The sequence below is a fragment of the Pristiophorus japonicus genome, unplaced genomic scaffold (assembly GCF_044704955.1).
Source record: "Pristiophorus japonicus isolate sPriJap1 unplaced genomic scaffold, sPriJap1.hap1 HAP1_SCAFFOLD_30, whole genome shotgun sequence".
Classification (NCBI taxonomy): domain Eukaryota; kingdom Metazoa; phylum Chordata; class Chondrichthyes; family Pristiophoridae; genus Pristiophorus; species Pristiophorus japonicus.
In genome coordinates this window covers 12,340,861-12,358,218 of record NW_027252779.1, presented here as the reverse complement: position 1 = coordinate 12,358,218, position 17,358 = coordinate 12,340,861, and the positions used below count along the sequence as shown (strand labels likewise).

Below are 17,358 nucleotides of genomic sequence, written 5' to 3'. Positions count from 1 at the left end.
TTACTTGCTCTTGGACACACTGGTGGTTTTCTTGGGCAGCAGCACAGCCTGTATATCAGGCAGCATCCCGCCCTGAGCGATGGTCACCTTTCCCAACAGCTTGTTGAGCTCCTGGTCGTTGCGGATGGCCACCTGCAGGTGTCTGGGGATGGTGCGGATCTTCTTGTTGTCGCGGACCGGGTTGCCGGCCTGCTCCAGGATTTCAGCGGTCAGATACTTAAGCACAGCAGCCATGTAGACAGGGGCTCCGGCACCTACACACTCAGCGTAGTTCCCCTTCCGCAGGAGCCTGTGATCACGGCCCACAGGGAACTGCAGTCCTACCCGGGAGGAGCGAGACTTTGCCCAGGCCCGAGCTTTACCGCCGGTTTTCCATCTTCGAGACATTTCCACAATCTACACGTTCATGGAAAGAATGAGAAACTCCTCCCACATCTGCCTTATACATTCTGGAGGAATGCAGCGAGCGAACTAGTGATTGGTCGCTCTGTGGTGAATTTCATTGGTCCTTTCGGATGACCAATCGCAGCCTGTTTAGCCCACCAAAGAAACCTGGGCTGAAATGACTGTTCTGAACAGTCAGTCTTCGAAGGATTTAGAAATTCAAAAATCCCGCCAATAATTGTTAAAATTGCGGATTATGTTAGTAACTTCCCCATTAGCCAAATATTTCCTAATACTTTTTGTTTCCCTTTGTCTTAATCCACATTTCACTTGCAAATTCCAGGCTGTTACAATCAGGTTTAAATTCGGGTTCAGTTTCAAACTATATGTAATGGGAGGGAATCACTCCCCACTTATTCTGTAACGGGACACATTCCAGCTCAATCTTTGTAAAAGTTAGATTTCATAGATTATCGATCGATCCCCCGCACAGGCAGCAGTGAGACCAGAACTGGGAGGCCTTCTGTGAAAAGGGAAGAGGGACAGAGTGTTCAAACTGCCCCGCTTCTGGTCTCTGTAAGAACTCCCATTCTGGGTTGTTACACTCGGACTCGAAGGTTAATGAACGGTTTGACTCCTAAGTCGAATTTTCTTTTAAATTGAAAAGGGCGTGAGAGAGAACGAGGTGGCTAAAGTCTGAGTCTCATCCTAAAACAAGTTTCTAATTCTTCGGCAGGCGCTGTTAATAAACAGGTCTGAGAACAAAGGGAAAGGACGACCAGGGACCGTGTTTGTAGTTTAGGGCGGGAAAAGAAAGAACCGGACAGTAAAATCAGTTATCTGAGAATTTAAAACTAAATCTACAGCTGGAACTGCAAAGGTCCCCACACACTTGTTCAGGAAATAATTACAGTAAATTGAGTCTAAAGGGAGATGGGTTTGTGCAGCTCTTTCAGAGAGGTTGTGCGTGTGTGCAGGGACAAAGGGTGGGCGGTGCTTCAGGATGTCTGTCAGTTTGATTGGTCACATGTTTATGTCCAGCTCAGTGGCCCCTGATAGGGAGCCTTGTTGTTCTGATAGTTGTCTGGTGACCCTGGGCCAGCACGCCTCACCCTATTGGGTCAGATCAGCCCATACTAACCCTGTTGGGCCAGCCCAGGTTCACCCTAATGGGCCAACACAGTCTCATCTCCTTGGGTCAGCCCGGGCTCACACTATTGGGCCAGACCGGGCTCACCCTATTGAGTCACCCAGGCATATCCAATTGGGCCAGCCCGGGTTCACCCGATTGGTGCAGCACAAAAGGCCCAGTGATCAGCAGAGAAAATCAGCCGCTCATTTATTTTATTCTCACTTTGCGTACTTACCCAACAATGTAAACTGGAAATTATGAATACCATCTTCCTTTGAATGTGGAAGGAGAAACATTTTTCAGTTCTGTCTGTGGAAAAATATTTCAAACATCAGTGTGACTGTAAAAGCACCGAGACACACATACCCTTTCCGCGTGAGAATGTTCCAGTGCACTGACTGTGGAAAGAGCTTCAACCAGTTATACAGCCTGAAAAACATCGCACCATTCACAGCGGAGAGAAGCTACACGTGATCTGTGTGTGGACGAAACTTCAACTGATCGTCCAACCTGGAGAGACACAAGGACACCTGCTCCATGGAGAAATCATGGAAATGTGGAGACTGTGGGAAGGGATTCAGTTCCCCGTCTGATCAAGAAATCCTTCATCACAGTCACACTGGGGAGAGACCTTTCACCTGCTCTCTGTATGGCCAAGGTTTCACTCAGTCATCTGATCTGCTGAAACTCCAGCGAATTCAAACTGGGGAAGTGTGGGAAGGGATTTACTCAGTCATTTGAATTGCGAGTTCGCAAGTGACTGCAGGGGTTGGGTTCTACTGTTATTACTGCTGCTAATCACATCCTGACTGAATCGTGTTCATTCTGTGAGTTGGGATTTGTTTCTGCTGATGTTAACCAGCCATAAAACTGGGCTGGAGTTTATTATTTTGATATTTCAAATAACACAGTGTGTCGATACTTGATGTCTCCATGATAAGAGGAGACAAATTGATGTCTTGTTATCGACTGCTTCATTTTGCGCCTTTACTCCGTTCGAACTCTAGATTGTATCAGTTCTCAGACCTTTGGTTACTCTCAGGACAAGTCACAGTTCCCCATACCGTCCAGAGTGCCTTGATGTCCAGGGTAGGGGTAGCTAACACGGCCAGGGTCACTAAACACAAAATCCAGTCTGTTAATTACTTACAGATACTGGAATTTTCGTGTGTCCACAGCATCTCTCTCACATTCAATGTGTGAATAGAGTATCACACCTGCAAAGCTGGTTTCAATTTAAATTTGAATCCACTCAGTAAATGTATTTTTTTAAATATCTACAAATAAACCGATCACATCAACTAATTGGCAAAGGGTTACAATCAACTAGATGGACAAGTAAAAACATCATGGCCCAATAACACAGCTCGATATTCACAGGAGAAAGTCTGTTATCTAAGTCCTCGAATGTCAGTTGGTGAGATGAGAGACTGAATCTTTTTCCACACTCAGCTGGTAAATGGCCTCTCCCTGATGTGTTTCCACCGAAAGCATATCTGCATCCATTTCCACATTCCCCACATTTACAGTGTTTAGTCAGCTGGGCACATGAGTCTCAGAGGTTGACGAATGATTGAAGTTCTATCCACGCACAGAACATGTCTACTGTTTCTCACCGCTGTGATTGGTGTTTTTCCAAAGGCTGATGATAACGTGATCCTAATGAATCTGGTGAATCTCTCAAATCTTGACGTGATGTTTGGTTTGAGTTACCATGCTGCAGATTCTCCCATTCTAATACCCTGCAAATGTAGGTTACAAAAGTTGTTCCTTTAAGTACAGGATATAATTCAGAATAGACAAATCTAGATTCTGTAGGACATTCTGTCCCCTCCTGTCCCTCCAAAGAAGTAAAAGCCTTATTCTAGTCACTCTCCCTCCATCCTTACTGTCTAAAATCAACTGCGAGTTACTTTCTCCAGGAAGTGCTGAATCTGGCTGGGTGCAATTCCACAGAAATTTGTTAACCTCTGGTGCTTCACCATCGGTCGACTCAGTGAGTGGCAGCAGGATTTCCACTGTGGTCTGCATCAAAGCCGAATCCAATCCTACCACCAAATGACATCCACAAACCTCCCAATTGATGTCACTGGACCAGTATCAAGATCAAGGGCAGTGGCTAATTTTTACTCATATTTACCCCAGTGGTACTGAGGACAATTATAACCCCTGAACTGCTGCCTTGGCTGAGATCAACTAACAGCCCAGACCAAGGACCGAACTTGTGAACTTCCCAGTCAGTATTGCAGACTGTTCTAAAATGTGGGGGGTTGACGGAGGGTTGGAAAGAATATTTTGGAACACATTTTACTCCACCTTTAAATAAAACCTTCATCACACTGCAAAATTATGACATTTTTCCAAATTAAACAAGCAAGTCAAATGGATTATAAAAACAATGTGCCATTTTAGAAAGGCTCAAGTCAATCGAATAGACAGCTTTACAATCACAGGACAATACAGAAGGGAGCGAATGTTAATGGGAGCTTGGTTAGTGAAGTCCGCCGACACACTGAGATAAACTGGACTGTTCCTTTAAGTATAAATCGGCAGAGAAAAGAGAGTCCCTGTCCCTTTAAATAGCTGCCCCATTCCCCCAGGCAGTTGGATGAGCAACAACGCGCAACCTCTTGAGATACTGACACAGCAAACATCGCCGAATTGGTTCCCGCAAGTTCCTAAAGTCCTAAGAAATAAATTGCATCAGATTAAGTAGAACAACTGAAAAGACTGCACACAGAGTCGGTGCTATGTGCGTATGTGTGTGTACACAAAACACATCATTCTTAATCTTTGCGAGAGATAAGCTACTTTCTGCACCAGTTATTATCCAGCATTTTATTTCCTATTATTTACAATGTAATTGCAGAGTGTTTAATTCAGTTTCCATTTATTGATGACCCATTGTCTTGTGTGCTATTGTTTAGAAAGTGATGACAGAATAACCATTCCGTTACCAAGGTGACCAAATCTCTCCGCAGTATTCAGTGGGAAGGGAATTAAATCTTTGTCTGGGATTTGGACGCTGTGGGAACATCGGCGCAAAATCACACGTTTAAATGCGAAATGTGTCTGTTTTCTCACATGCCGACCGGCTGTGAGAAATGGAACTTTGAGTAAAAAATGGCTGTGCTCGTCTGCGAACCTCTCACATATCAAATGTGATTATCTCTAAGCAAGAATCATGCCCCTGGACCAAAGAGCCACCGACAGTAAAAAGTGCAGCTTTCAGATTCTGACGGTAGTGAGAAAAGATATTAGGCCCATCGTGCTTGTGCTGTCCCTCAGATACCTATCTAATTAGTGCCGCTCGCCATTGTCCTGCAACTGTTCTCCTTTTGACGAATATATTATTAATTTGAGACATGACATGAGGAAAGTACAGCATCCCTGGAAGTAAAAGTGGAATTTGGCGATGAGGTGAAATGTGAATGTTAAAACGTGGTCAAGCTGTAAGCCAACGACGACGAGAATGGGATTCGAACCCTAGCGTGTAGAGCACAATAAATTAACAGTCCATCGCCTTAACCTCTCGGCCACTTCGTCTCTGCAATAACACATCGTCAGCCATTCAATCTCCTGCTTTTTGTATCCAAACAGAAATAATGTGCAAGAAAGTCCACTTCATAGCTTGCAATGCCCGTGCATGCAGATCGACAATGATGAAAACATGCCATTAGATTATTAAAGCAAACAGCCTTCCATTACTTCAGGTGAGTGACTGGAAGAGATGGTTGGTTTCTTGGCAGAATCACAACAAAGAATATAAAATTTCACGCAGCGAGTTAATTGACCGCGGCAAGATACGAATCTGCAATGTTTTGGTAAGTGCGTGGTTATAATCGAAGTCAGACGTCGTATCCATTAGACCACGCGGCGGCTGCCACCATCATACAATGTGTTGTTGTGTATATTGCGAGCAAAATCAAGGAGTGGATTTAGGAAAAGATGAGCATATTTCGAGTAAATGAACTGATGTACTGCGATCTGGGTGCGCACAGGCGCAGGCAACCCCAATGTAAATTGGAACACAACAGTTTAACAATTCGGTCATTGCAGCTGAAATCAGACTCGTTCTCAAACTATACAGGATGACCCGGGTTTATGAGTAAATCCGTTTTAAAGGGAAAGATTATGAACCGGAACTGACAACCAGCCCTTTGAAACAGATACAGAATGATCGGAGACTGCAAGGACATCCCTTTTACCCAGATGCAGAATGACCCTTGACTGACCGCAGTTCCCTTTTAAAAGAATAAAGTCAGATCTCTATCATCCCTGAAGGCAATTGCGCTGTGGAGCTCAGGACCACGCGGGACAGAGACGGTTATTGAAGTCACAGGTGATAGACAGGCAGGAAGGAGGGAGGGACCTAAAACCAGCCCAGACTGACAGCCAATTTACAAATATATATATGTATTAAACAACTTAAGAAAATGAATACATTTAATTTTTAATTAAAAAAAATTGAATTTGATTTGTTTTAAATAAATAAATAATTGATTCATAATCTCGATATTTTTTGATTGAACGAAGGCTGTGTGACTGGAAGAATTTCCTTTGGAAATGAGGGGGTGCCTCTTATCAACAAAGGCAGACATTGATGTGGAGATTCTGCATTGCCACAAGTGATCCAGTGCAGCCTTCGGCCGCCTGCGAAAAAGACTGTTTGAAGACCAGGCCCTCAAATCTACCACCAAACTCATGGTCTACAGGGCTGTAATAATACCTGCCCTCCTGTATGGGTCTGAGGCATGGACGATGTGCAGAAGGCACCTCAGGTCGCTGGAGATATATCACCAACGATGTCTCCGCAAGATCCTGCAAATCTCCTGGGAGGACAGGTTCATGAACATCAGTGTCATCAACCAGGATAACATCCCAGTATTGAAGCACTAACAACACTGGAGCAGCTTCGCTGGGCAGGCCACATAGTTAGCACGCCAGATGTGAGACTCACTGAGCAATGCTTTATGCGGAGCTCCTTCATGGTAAACGAGCCAAAGGAGGACAGCGTAAACGTTATAAGGACACCCTCAAAGCCTCGCTGGTAAATGCGACATCACCACTGACACCTGTGAGACGCTGGCCGCAGATCGCCCGAGGTGGAGAAAATCCATCCGGGAGGGCGTTGAGCTCTTTGAGGCTCGATGCAAGGAGCATGAAGAGCCCAGGCGCACGCAGCAGAAGGAGCGTGCGGCAAACCAGCCCTACCGACCCCTTCCCCTGACGAAAGTCTGTCCCACCTGTGAAAGGGTCTGTACCTCTCGTATCGGACTGCTCAGCCATCAAAGAATTCACTTTGGGAGTGGAAGCAATCCTCCATAGGACCCCTGGACCTGATGGCTTATATCCTGTGGATACAACCAATGCGTGAATAGGATATAAGCCATCAGGTCCAGGGGTCTTGTCTGCCTTTAGTCCCATTATTTTACCTCATACTACTTCATTAGTGATAATGATAGTATTTAGTTCCTCCCACCATATAGCCCTTGGATTATCCACTATTTGGATGTTTTTACTGACTTCTACCGTCAGAACTGAAACAAAATATTTGTTCAAAGTCTCTGCCATTTCCCTGTTCTCGATTATTAATTCCCCAGTCTCATCCTCCAGGAGACGAACATTTACTTTAGCCACACTTTTCATTTTTACATACCTGTAGAAACTCGTACTATCTGTTTTTATATTTCGTTCAAGTTAACATTCATAATCTACCCTCTTTTAATCATATTTTTAGTCCTTCTTTGCTGGATTGTAAAAATGTCCCAATCCTCTGGACTCGCACGAGTGGATGATTGGCTGAGCTTGACGGAACAGAAGGCCTAAAATTTGCTGCAAAATAATTCAAAACCCTTGCACCTCAAATGACCTCCAAACAGAGCGGATTACGTGCCAATGCCTACAGCTACTGATTCCTTGTGAACAGGGCTCGAACTTACTCAGAAGCAATTCGATTACATTCCTAATCCAATGATTTAACCACCCAGCCAAGGCAGCTAGCAGGTCGCATTTTTTTAAACACACACTGAATGAAGCAGCACTGATAGCGCAACCCTTTTAAACAGATAAAGACTTATCCTGGACTGACAGTGCAACAACTTGATATCGCTGTATTACACAATAGAAAGCGGGAATGGATGAATCGCTTTCGGCGGGAATTAAATGATGTACTCCCTGCTTGTCTCAGCTAATCAGCTCGTTGGTCAAGGGGTATGATTGTCAATTATATAGGGAAAATAATGGAACCCTTACTAATGGAGAAAATAGAAGAACATCTAGAAACCAAAAGTATAAAAATGAATAATCAGCATGGATTTCAACAGGGAAAGTCCTGTGGACCAAACTCATAATTTTTGAAGAGGTTATAGAGAGGGTAGACATTGATCATGCAATAAGTGTAATGTATCTAGGTTTTCAAAAGACCCTCGCTATGAAACCCAATAATAGGCTGCTAAGCAACGTCAGGGTATAAGCAGCAGAATGCATAGCGAGCTATCTTCAACACTGAAATCAAGATTGGAGGTAAAAGGCAGATATTCATATTGGCAGAAGATGGGTAGTGATGTTCCAAAATGATCAATGCCGGAACCACTATTGTTCACAATTTATATTAACGATTTAGAATTTGGAATTAAAAACAGAATTTCCAAATTTGGCAATGATACCAAATTGGCGGAAATTTATACTGAGGAGGACTTCAACAAATTTAGGACAACATTAATAAACACCAGAATGGGCATATAATTTTCAATTAAGTTCCACACACATACATGTGAGGTATTACATTTTGGTGGGAAGAATATTGAGGTCACTTATTACTTGGCGCAAACGAGTCTAGGTGTGGTAGAGGAACAATAGGATCTCTGAGTACAATTACACAAATCACAAAAATTGTGACAGAGTTTAGCAAGGAAAGATAAAGGTAACTAAGCAGTGGAGGTTATTTCTAGTGGTATAGAATTGCAAAATAGGAAGGTTATGCTAAACCTGTATTGAACCTCGGTTAGACCACACTTAGAGTACTGCATGCAGTTCTGGTCATCCTATTATAAAGATGATATAGAGGCACTTGGGAGGGTGCAGAGAAGAATTACACGGATGCTACCAGAAATGGGAGGTTATTCATAAGTGGAAATAATAAACAAGCTGGGTCTCTTTTCTCTTGAAGATTGATCTATAGGGGTGACCTAATAGATTTATATAACATTATGAAAGATTTTGATAGAGTGTTTACAGAGAGAATATTTTCACATGTGGGGAAGAGCATAACTGGAGTCCTCCAATATAAGATAGTCATCTAGAAATCCAGAAATCAAATAGAGAATTCAGAAGCAACTTCTTTCTGGAAAGAGTAATGAGAATGTGGAACTGAAAAGCATAAGAGTGGTTCAAGCGACTAGTATAGATACATTTAAGGAGAGGCTATACAAGCATATGAGGTAGAAAGGAATAGATGCCTATGCTGATAGATTTAAATCAAGAAAGACTCCAGAATATTCGATTGGAACATAAACGCTAGCATGGTCAGAATAGCCAGAATGGCAGTATACGCTATGCTGTCCGCTGTAAGCCTATTTAATTCTGTTATCTGCAGGATTATGCATTGGATTCAATGATAAGCTCTCTGAGTATAGGTAGGAGTGTCTGGGTCACTGCAAGAGCTTTCTGTTTCTGTGTAATAGTTTCTGGGTCTCTTTAGGTGCCGTCTGGGTCTGTATTGCAGCTGCCCGTGTCAGAGTATGAGCTGACTGTGTCTGTTTACGTGTTGTCCGGTTTTGTGTCGGAGCGTCGGGGTTTGTATTGCAGCTCCATGTGTCAGGTTTGGAGCTGACTGGGTCTGTGCAAGAGTTGTTTCTGTTTGTGCCGGAGAGTCTGCGTCTGTGTTGGAGTGTGTCTCTCTGTGGTTGATCTCCCTCGGTCAGTTTGGTTCTGCATTGAGTTTTTTGATTCAGTACCGGTGCTGTCTTGATCTTTAAATGAGGTGTCTGCATCTCCGAAGCGAGCTGTGTGGCTCGGTGAAAGACCAGTCTGGTCCTTTCTCGGAACAGTCTGCGCCCGTGTAAGAACTGCTTATATCTGTGTAGGAGCTCTTGGATCTGTGTTGGTGATGCCTTGGCCAGGGTAGAGCTGTCTATGTCTATGTAGGAGGGAATTAATCTGTCTCGGAGATCCCTATGTCTTTGAAAGGAGCTGTATGGGTTTCTGTAGGAAAGTTTGTGCCTGTGCTGTTAATCCCTGCTTCAGTGTAGCACCTGCCTGGTTCTGCACAGGAGCTGCCAACTTTCACGAAGGAATGTCAGTGTCTCTGTCGAAGCTCTCTGGAAATGTGTTGGTATTTTCTGCGGCTGATGAGGACATGTTTGCTCCTGATGCGGGGTCTCTGAAAGGAACTGTCTGAGTCTGTACACAAGCATTTTGATGCTGTGTATGCGATTTGCCTGTCTGCACAGGAGTGCATGGATCTGTGCAGTAATGTCTGACTCGGTGTAGGATCAGTACTCCTCTGTACGGGAGCTGCCTGGGTCTGTTTAGCCACTGTCTGGGTCGGTGCAGGAAAAGTCTGGATCTGTGAAAGTAGATTGTGGGACTGTGTCGGAAGATTGTGAATCTGTGAAGGTAGAGTCTGGGACTGTGAAAGAGCCGTCTGAATATGTGTTACAGCTGTCTGGCTCTGTGAAGGAATAGTCTTGGGCTGTGAAAGTAAATAGAAATCTAGAAATCCACAGCGCTGAAGGAGGCCACTTCGGCCCATAGTATACATGCCAGCCGACGAAGAGCCACAAGGCCCTTTGATCAACAACCCTGAAGACTATATATGAACCTGTGAAGTATGACAATGGCGGAAAGATAAAGAACGCCCAACCCAATAAGCCCGCCCCACACAACTTCTACACCGCTTGCACCGAAACATTATACACACCACCATAACCCGAGCCATGCGAACGCATGGGAGAAGCAAAAAAGCAGAAAAAAAAACAGGCTAATTATGGGAAAAAAATTTGTTAAAATTCCTCTCCATCTACGCGATCAAAATTAGTCCAAGAGATCAACTTGGTCGTATTGGAATCCCTGCAGTACTTACCATCGTATCTGCGTCAGCCAACAAAAGGTTATCCAACCTAATCCCACTTACCAGCTCTCGGTCCGTAACTCTGCTGGTGACAGCAAGGACATTGGTTGGTTAGGCCGCTACTGGAGTACTGTATGCAGTTCTGGTCACCACATTTAAAAAAAAAAGATGTGATTGCGCTGGAAAGGGTACTGAGGAGATTTACAAAAAAAGTTGCCTGGACTGGAGAATTTTGTTGATGAGGAAGGATTGGAAATGCTGAGTCTGTTTTCTTTGGACCAGAGGAGGCTGAGGGGAGACTATATTGAGGTGCATAACTTTATGAGGGCCCTAGATAGAGTTGGTAGGAAGGTCCTGTTTCCCTTTGCAGAGTGGTCAACAACCAGGGGGAATCGATTTAAACTAATTTTAGGGGTGGACCAATTCCCCTATCTCCGGCGCCTCCTATCAACAAGAGCAGGCATTGATGACGAGATCCAACACCGCCTCCAGTGTGCCAGTGCAGCCTTCGGCCGCCTGAGGAAAAGAGTGTTTGAAGATGGGTCCCTCAAAGCTTTCACCAAGCTCGTGGTCTACAAGGCTGTAGTAATACCCGCCCTCCTGTGTGGCTCAGGGATGTGGACTATGTACAGAAAACACCTCATGTCGCTGGAGAAATGCCACCAGCGATGTCTCCTCAAGATCCTGCAAATCCCCTGGCAGGACAGATGCGCAAACATTCGCGTCCTGGTCCAGGACATCATCCCCAGCATTGCACCACTTACCACACTTGGTCAGCTCCGCTGGGCAGGCCATATGCCACACACGAGACTGCCAGAGCAAGCGCTCTTCTCGGAACTCGTCCACGGCAAGTGAGCCAAAGGCGGACAGAGGAAACGTAACAAAGAGACCCTCAAAGCCTCCCTGATAAAGTGTGACATCCCCACTGTGACCGGGGAGTCCTTGGCCACAGATCGCCCGAAGTGAAGGAAGTGCATGGGGGTGTGTGCTGAGCTCATCGAGTATCGTCGCCGAGAGCATGGAGAAATCAGGTGCAGGCAGCGGAAGGAGCTGCGGCAAACCAGGCTCCCTGCCCATCCTTTCCCTCAACGACAGTCTGATGACCTGTGACAGAGACTGTGGTTCCCGTATTGAACTGTACAGCCATCTAAGAACACATGCGAAGAGTGGAAGCAAGTCTTCATCGATTCCGAGGGACTGCCAATGATGATGAATTAGGGGGAGGGTTAGACGAGCTGTGAGGATAAATGTCTTTACCCAGGGCGTCATAGTAGTCGGGAACTCAAAGCCTCAATGCGGCAGAAATCCTCACACATTTTAAAAATACTTGGATCCCACTTAAATTGCTTTAACCCAAAGGACGCACTTAGAGCTGGGAAGTGGGAATTAGGCTGGAAAACTCTTGATCGGCCTCCTCGGGCACGATTGGCTGAAATGGCCTCCTTCCAGGCTGTACATTTTTGCTTTTCCTACACGACAAATTGATCACATTTTAAAAGTCATTAATTTGCTCTGAACTGCTTTGGGAAGTGCTGAGGTGAAAGTCGCTATAGGAATGCTATCATTTTAATGTAAAAGTGCCATAAGAAAGTACATAGCATGAAGACAAGTTGCCTCACTCGGTTAGCGCTTGGTGTTACTAACGCCAAATTGGCGAGTTCGAACCCATTACGGGCCATTTATTTTATTTTTGGTGGTGCGGTTGGGCTGCAATATTTTAGAGCAGCTTAAACATTCAGGGACGAAACTCACACCAAACCTGTGATACTTTGAAGCAATGCTGCAAAACATTAGTTCTGCCGAGAGCTGGTGGCCCTGCGGGGTGTTTGCAGCATTAAATGAACAATTCCATATCCTCCAGGGATTTGTGACTTCTCGTATTTCAATCATTGAAAGGCTCACTGCCGCTGATTGGTTTGTAGTGCAAAGTATGGAACTGATCTAAATACAATTCCACTGCGTAATCCCTCATTATAAGAACATAAGAATTAGGAACAGGAGTCGGCCATCGAGACCCTCGAGCCTGATCCGCCACTCAACAAGATCATGGCTGATCTGGCAGTGGACTCAGCTCCACTAACCCGCCCGCTCCCCGTAACCCTTAATTCCCTTATTGGTTAAAAATGTATCTATCTGTGATTTGAATACATTCAATGAGCTAGCCTCAACTGCTTTCTTGGGCAGAGAATTCCACAGATTCACAACTCTCTGAGAGGAAATTCCTTCTCAACTCGGTTTCAAATTGGCTCCCCCGTATTTTGAGGCTGTGCCACCTAGTTCTAGTCTCCCCAACCATGGAAACAAACTCTCTGCCTCTATCTTGTCTATCCCTTTCATTATTTTAAACGTTGCTTTCACATCACCCCTCATCCTTCTGAACTCCAACGAGTAAAGACCCAGTCTACGCAATCTATCATAATAAGGTAACCCCCTCATCTCCGGAATCAGCCTAGTGAATCGTCTCTGTACCCCCTTCAAAGGTAGTATATACTTCCGAAAGAAAGGTGATCAAAACTGCAGGCAGTACTCCAGGTGCGTCCTCAACAATACCCTGTACAGTTGCAGCAGGACCTCCCTGTTTTATACTCCATCCCTCTCGCAATGAATGCCAACATTCCATTCGCCTTCCTGATTACTTGCTGCACCTGAAAACTAACATTTTGGGATTCATGCACAAGGACCCCCAGGTCCCTCTGCATGTTGTAATTTCTCCCCATTCAAATAACCTTAATTTTAAAGTTTTTTTTCCCCAAGGTGGATGACCTCACATTTTCCGACATTGTATTCCATCTGCCAAACCTTAGCCCATTTGCTTAACCTATCTAAATCTCGTTGCAGCCTCTCTGTGTCCTCGACACAATCCGCTTTCCCACTAATCTTTGTGTCATCTGCAAATTTTGTTCCACCACACTCTGTCCCCTCTTCCAGGTCATCTATATATATTTTAAACAGTTGTGGTCGCAGCACCGATCCCTGTGGCATACCACTAACCACCGATTTCCAACCCGAAAATGACCCATTTTTCCCGCCTCTCTGCTTTCTGTTAGCCAGCCAAATCTCCAACCATGCTAATCCATTTCCTATGACTCCATGTACCTTTATCTTTTGCAGTAACCTTTTGTGTGGCACCTTATCGAAAGCCTTTTTGGAAATCTAAATACACCACATCCATCGGTACACCTCTATCCACCATGCTCGTTATATCCTCAAAGAATTCCAGTAAATTATTTAAACATGCTTTCCCCTTCCTGAATCAATGTTGTGTCTGCTTGATTGTACTATTCCTATCTAGATGTCCCGCTATTTCTTCCTTAATGATAGCTTCAAGCATTTTCCCCACTACAGATGTTAAACTAACCGGCCTATAGTTACCTGCCTTTTGTCTGCCCCCTTTTTTAAGCAGAGGCGTTACATTTGCTGCTTTTTAATTCGCTGGTACCTCCCCAGAGTCCAGAGAATTTTGGTAGATTATAACGAATGCATTTGCTCGAACGTCTGCCATCTCTTTTAATACCCAGGGATGCATTTCATCAGGACCAGGGGACTTGTCTACCTTGAGTCCTATTAACCTATCCAGCACTACCCCCCTAGTGATAGTGATTATCTTAAGGTCCTTCCTTCCGATATTCCCGTGACCAGCAATTTTTGGCATGGTTTTTGTGTGTTCCACTGTGAAGACCGAAGCAAAATAATTGTTTAAGGTCTCAGCCATTTCCACATTTCCCATTATTAAATCCCCCTTCTCATCTTCTAAGGGACCAACATTTACTTTAGTCACTCTTTTCCGTTTTATATATCCGTAAAAGATTTTACTAACTATTTTTATGTTTTGTGCAAGTTTACCTTCGTAATCAATCTTTCCTTTCTTTATTGCTTTCTTCGTCATTCTTTGCTGTCGTTTAAAATGTTCCAAATCTGCTAGTTTCCCAATAACGTTGGCCACCTTATACGCATTGGTTTTTATTTTGATACTCTCCTTTATTTCCTTGGTTATCCATGGCTGGTTATCCCTTCTCTTACCGCCCTTCTTTTTCATTGGAATATATTTTTGTTGAGCACTATGAAAGAGCTCCATAAAAGTCCTCCACTGTTCTTCAATTGTGTCACCGTTTAGTCTGTGTTTCCAGTCTACTTTAGCCAACTCTGCCATCATCCCACTATAGTCACCTTTGGTTAAGCAGAGTACGCTCGTTTGAGACACTACTTCCTCACCCTCAATCTTTATTACAAATTCAATCATACTGTGATCACTCATTCTGAGAGGATCTTTTACTGAGAGATCGTTTATTATTCCTATCTCATTACACAGGACCAGATCTACGTTAGCTTGCTCCCTTGCATGTTCTGTAACATACTGTTCTAAGAAACAATCCCGTATGCATTCTATGAATTCCTCCTCAAGGCTACCCAGTGCGATTTGATTTGACCAATCGATATGTAGGTTAAAATCCCCCATGATTACTGCCGTTCCTTTTTCACATGCCTCCATTAGTCCATTGGTTATTGCCCGCCCCACCATGAAGCTATTATTTGCGGACCAAAAACTACGCCCACCAGTGACTTTCTCCCCTTACTATCTCCAATCTCCACCCACAATGATTCAACATTTTGTTCATTGGAGCCAATATCGTCTCTCACAACTGCCCTGATATCATCCTTTATTAACAGAGCTACCCCACCTCCTTTCCCTTCTTGTCTATCTTTCCGAATTGTCAGATACCGCTGTATGTTTAATTCCCTGTCCTGGCCAACCTGCAACCTTTCTGTAATGGCCACCAAATCATACCCATTATGATGATTTGTGCCGTCAACTCATTTACTGTAATTCGAATGCTGCTTGCGGTTAGGTAGAGTGTTTTAATACGAGTTTTTAAACCATTATTTTTAGTTTTGACCCCTCCTGCAGCCCCTTCATATTCATACATATTGTCCCTCCCTATCACCTTGTCGTTTACACTTACACCAGTGCTAGTCTACTCTGTTGCCTCCTGCTTTTTGCATTATTTCTTGGGGTCCTGTGATCTGAGCTCTCACCCACTCGAACTAGCTCAGAGCCCTCTCCTGGGTTCCGAATACTCCTTGCATTGCGGCACCGAGATGCCATGCTTGCCTTTCTATTACACTTTGACCCATTAGAATGTTGCTGTCCATTAGTCTGCTGCAAACTGCAGGGGCCACGTCGCTTAATGGATAAGGCATCTACTTTGATGCAAACACTGATGTTATCAGAAAATTGCAACGTCAAACGCTGCCGTGGTCATTTTGGCAAAACTTGTTCATCTTTATAAAACCAAACCACGTTCGCACTCATTAACTTAAGGTGAGTTCCTCCAAAACAATGCACTGATCTTTATTAAAAGGCACTTTTTCATTCTATGTATGTTGCTCACTGATTTTTGGAGGTAGTTTCCAACAAACGAACAATTAATACCGATAAACTATTAATGTTTCCAGTTCGAACAACAGCTTCGCGTCAATCAGTGTAATGAAGGGCAGTGGAGGGAATTGTGATCAGATTCCAATGAGATCCCCGTGAGTCGATAAATAAAAAGAGTATTTGCAGAATCGCTGCGAGCAGGGTTCGAACCTGCGCAAGGAAACCCCTATTGGAGTTCGAGTCCAACGCCTTAACCACTCGACCATCGCAGCTACACAGAAGAGCTGCTTTAATAGTCGAATCGTTGGTGCAATTTATCAGAGAGACCGCCTGCATGCTTGCCCTATTGTATCTCCCAGACGATGTGAAAATTAAATCGTAGAATCACAGAATCTTACAGCAAAGAAGGAAAAATTTCGGTCAGAACTGAAATAATTTACATTTCGCGAAAAACTGAAAAGTCTGGAGAGCTTCTTTCTCGATAAACAAGTGAGATAAATTTTCTCATTATGAAGGTATTTGATCGAGTTGATGTGGAGAAAATGTTTGCCATTGTGCAGGAGTTCAGAATGGGAGGTCACTGATAAACTCAGTAGACAATTCAAGAGCAACTTATTTACCAATGAGTGGTTAGAATGTGGAAGATGCTACACGAGCAGTAGTTGAGGCGAATAGCACAGATTCATTTTAAAGGGATTACCTCAGCACATGACTGAGAAAGCAATAGAACAATATGCTGATAGGATCAAGTGAAGTAGGGTTCTGTGCAGCATTAACTCTAGCAACACCAGTTAGGTGCAATTGTCTCTTTCTGTGATGCAATCTCGATATAATGTTATGTAACACACATGCTAAACAACAACTTATACATAATTAGCACCTTGAAATTAGCGAAACGTCCAAGGCGCTTCACAAGAGTATTATGCGATACAAATTTGACACCGAGCCACTAAATACAAATTAGCGCAGGTGACTAAAAGATTGGTCAACCAGGTATGCTTCATAATGAGGAAGAAAGCTGCAGATTGCAGGAAGATATCAAAGAACTGGTCAGGGGTTTAATGGAATTCAACCCGGAGAAGTGTTAGATAAAGCATTTGGGGAGAGCTTATAGGGAAAGTGAATAAACATAAAATGTTCGGCCACTGATAAGTGTAGAGGTGCAAATGACCTTGGAGTGCATGTGCACAGAATCCTTGACGGTAGCAGAGCAGGTAGATAAGATGCTTGTGAAGGATAGACAGAAAGGAAAAGGAGGCGGGGTGGCATTGTTGGTTAAAGAGGAAATTAATGCAATGATAAGTAGGGACATTAGCTTGGATGGTTTGGAAGCGGTATGGGGGGAGCTGCAGTATACCAAATGGCAGCAAACGCTAGTGGGAATTGTGTACA

At 44.0% G+C, this 17,358-nt stretch overlaps 1 protein-coding gene and 1 non-coding gene across 2 annotated transcripts; both read right to left on the bottom strand.

Moving 5' to 3' along the window:
* On the bottom strand, positions 1 to 387 carry LOC139248893 (histone H2A-III-like). The gene has a single exon (XM_070872242.1). It carries the CDS (start codon positions 385 to 387, stop codon positions 1 to 3), a length of 387 nt encoding a protein of 128 aa, XP_070728343.1.
* Positions 388 to 16,155: 15,768 nt separating this feature from the next.
* trnas-cga (transfer RNA serine (anticodon CGA)) lies at positions 16,156 to 16,238 on the bottom strand. The gene has a single exon. It is a non-coding gene; the product is annotated as a tRNA-Ser (tRNA).
* Positions 16,239 to 17,358: the final 1,120 nt, after the last annotated feature.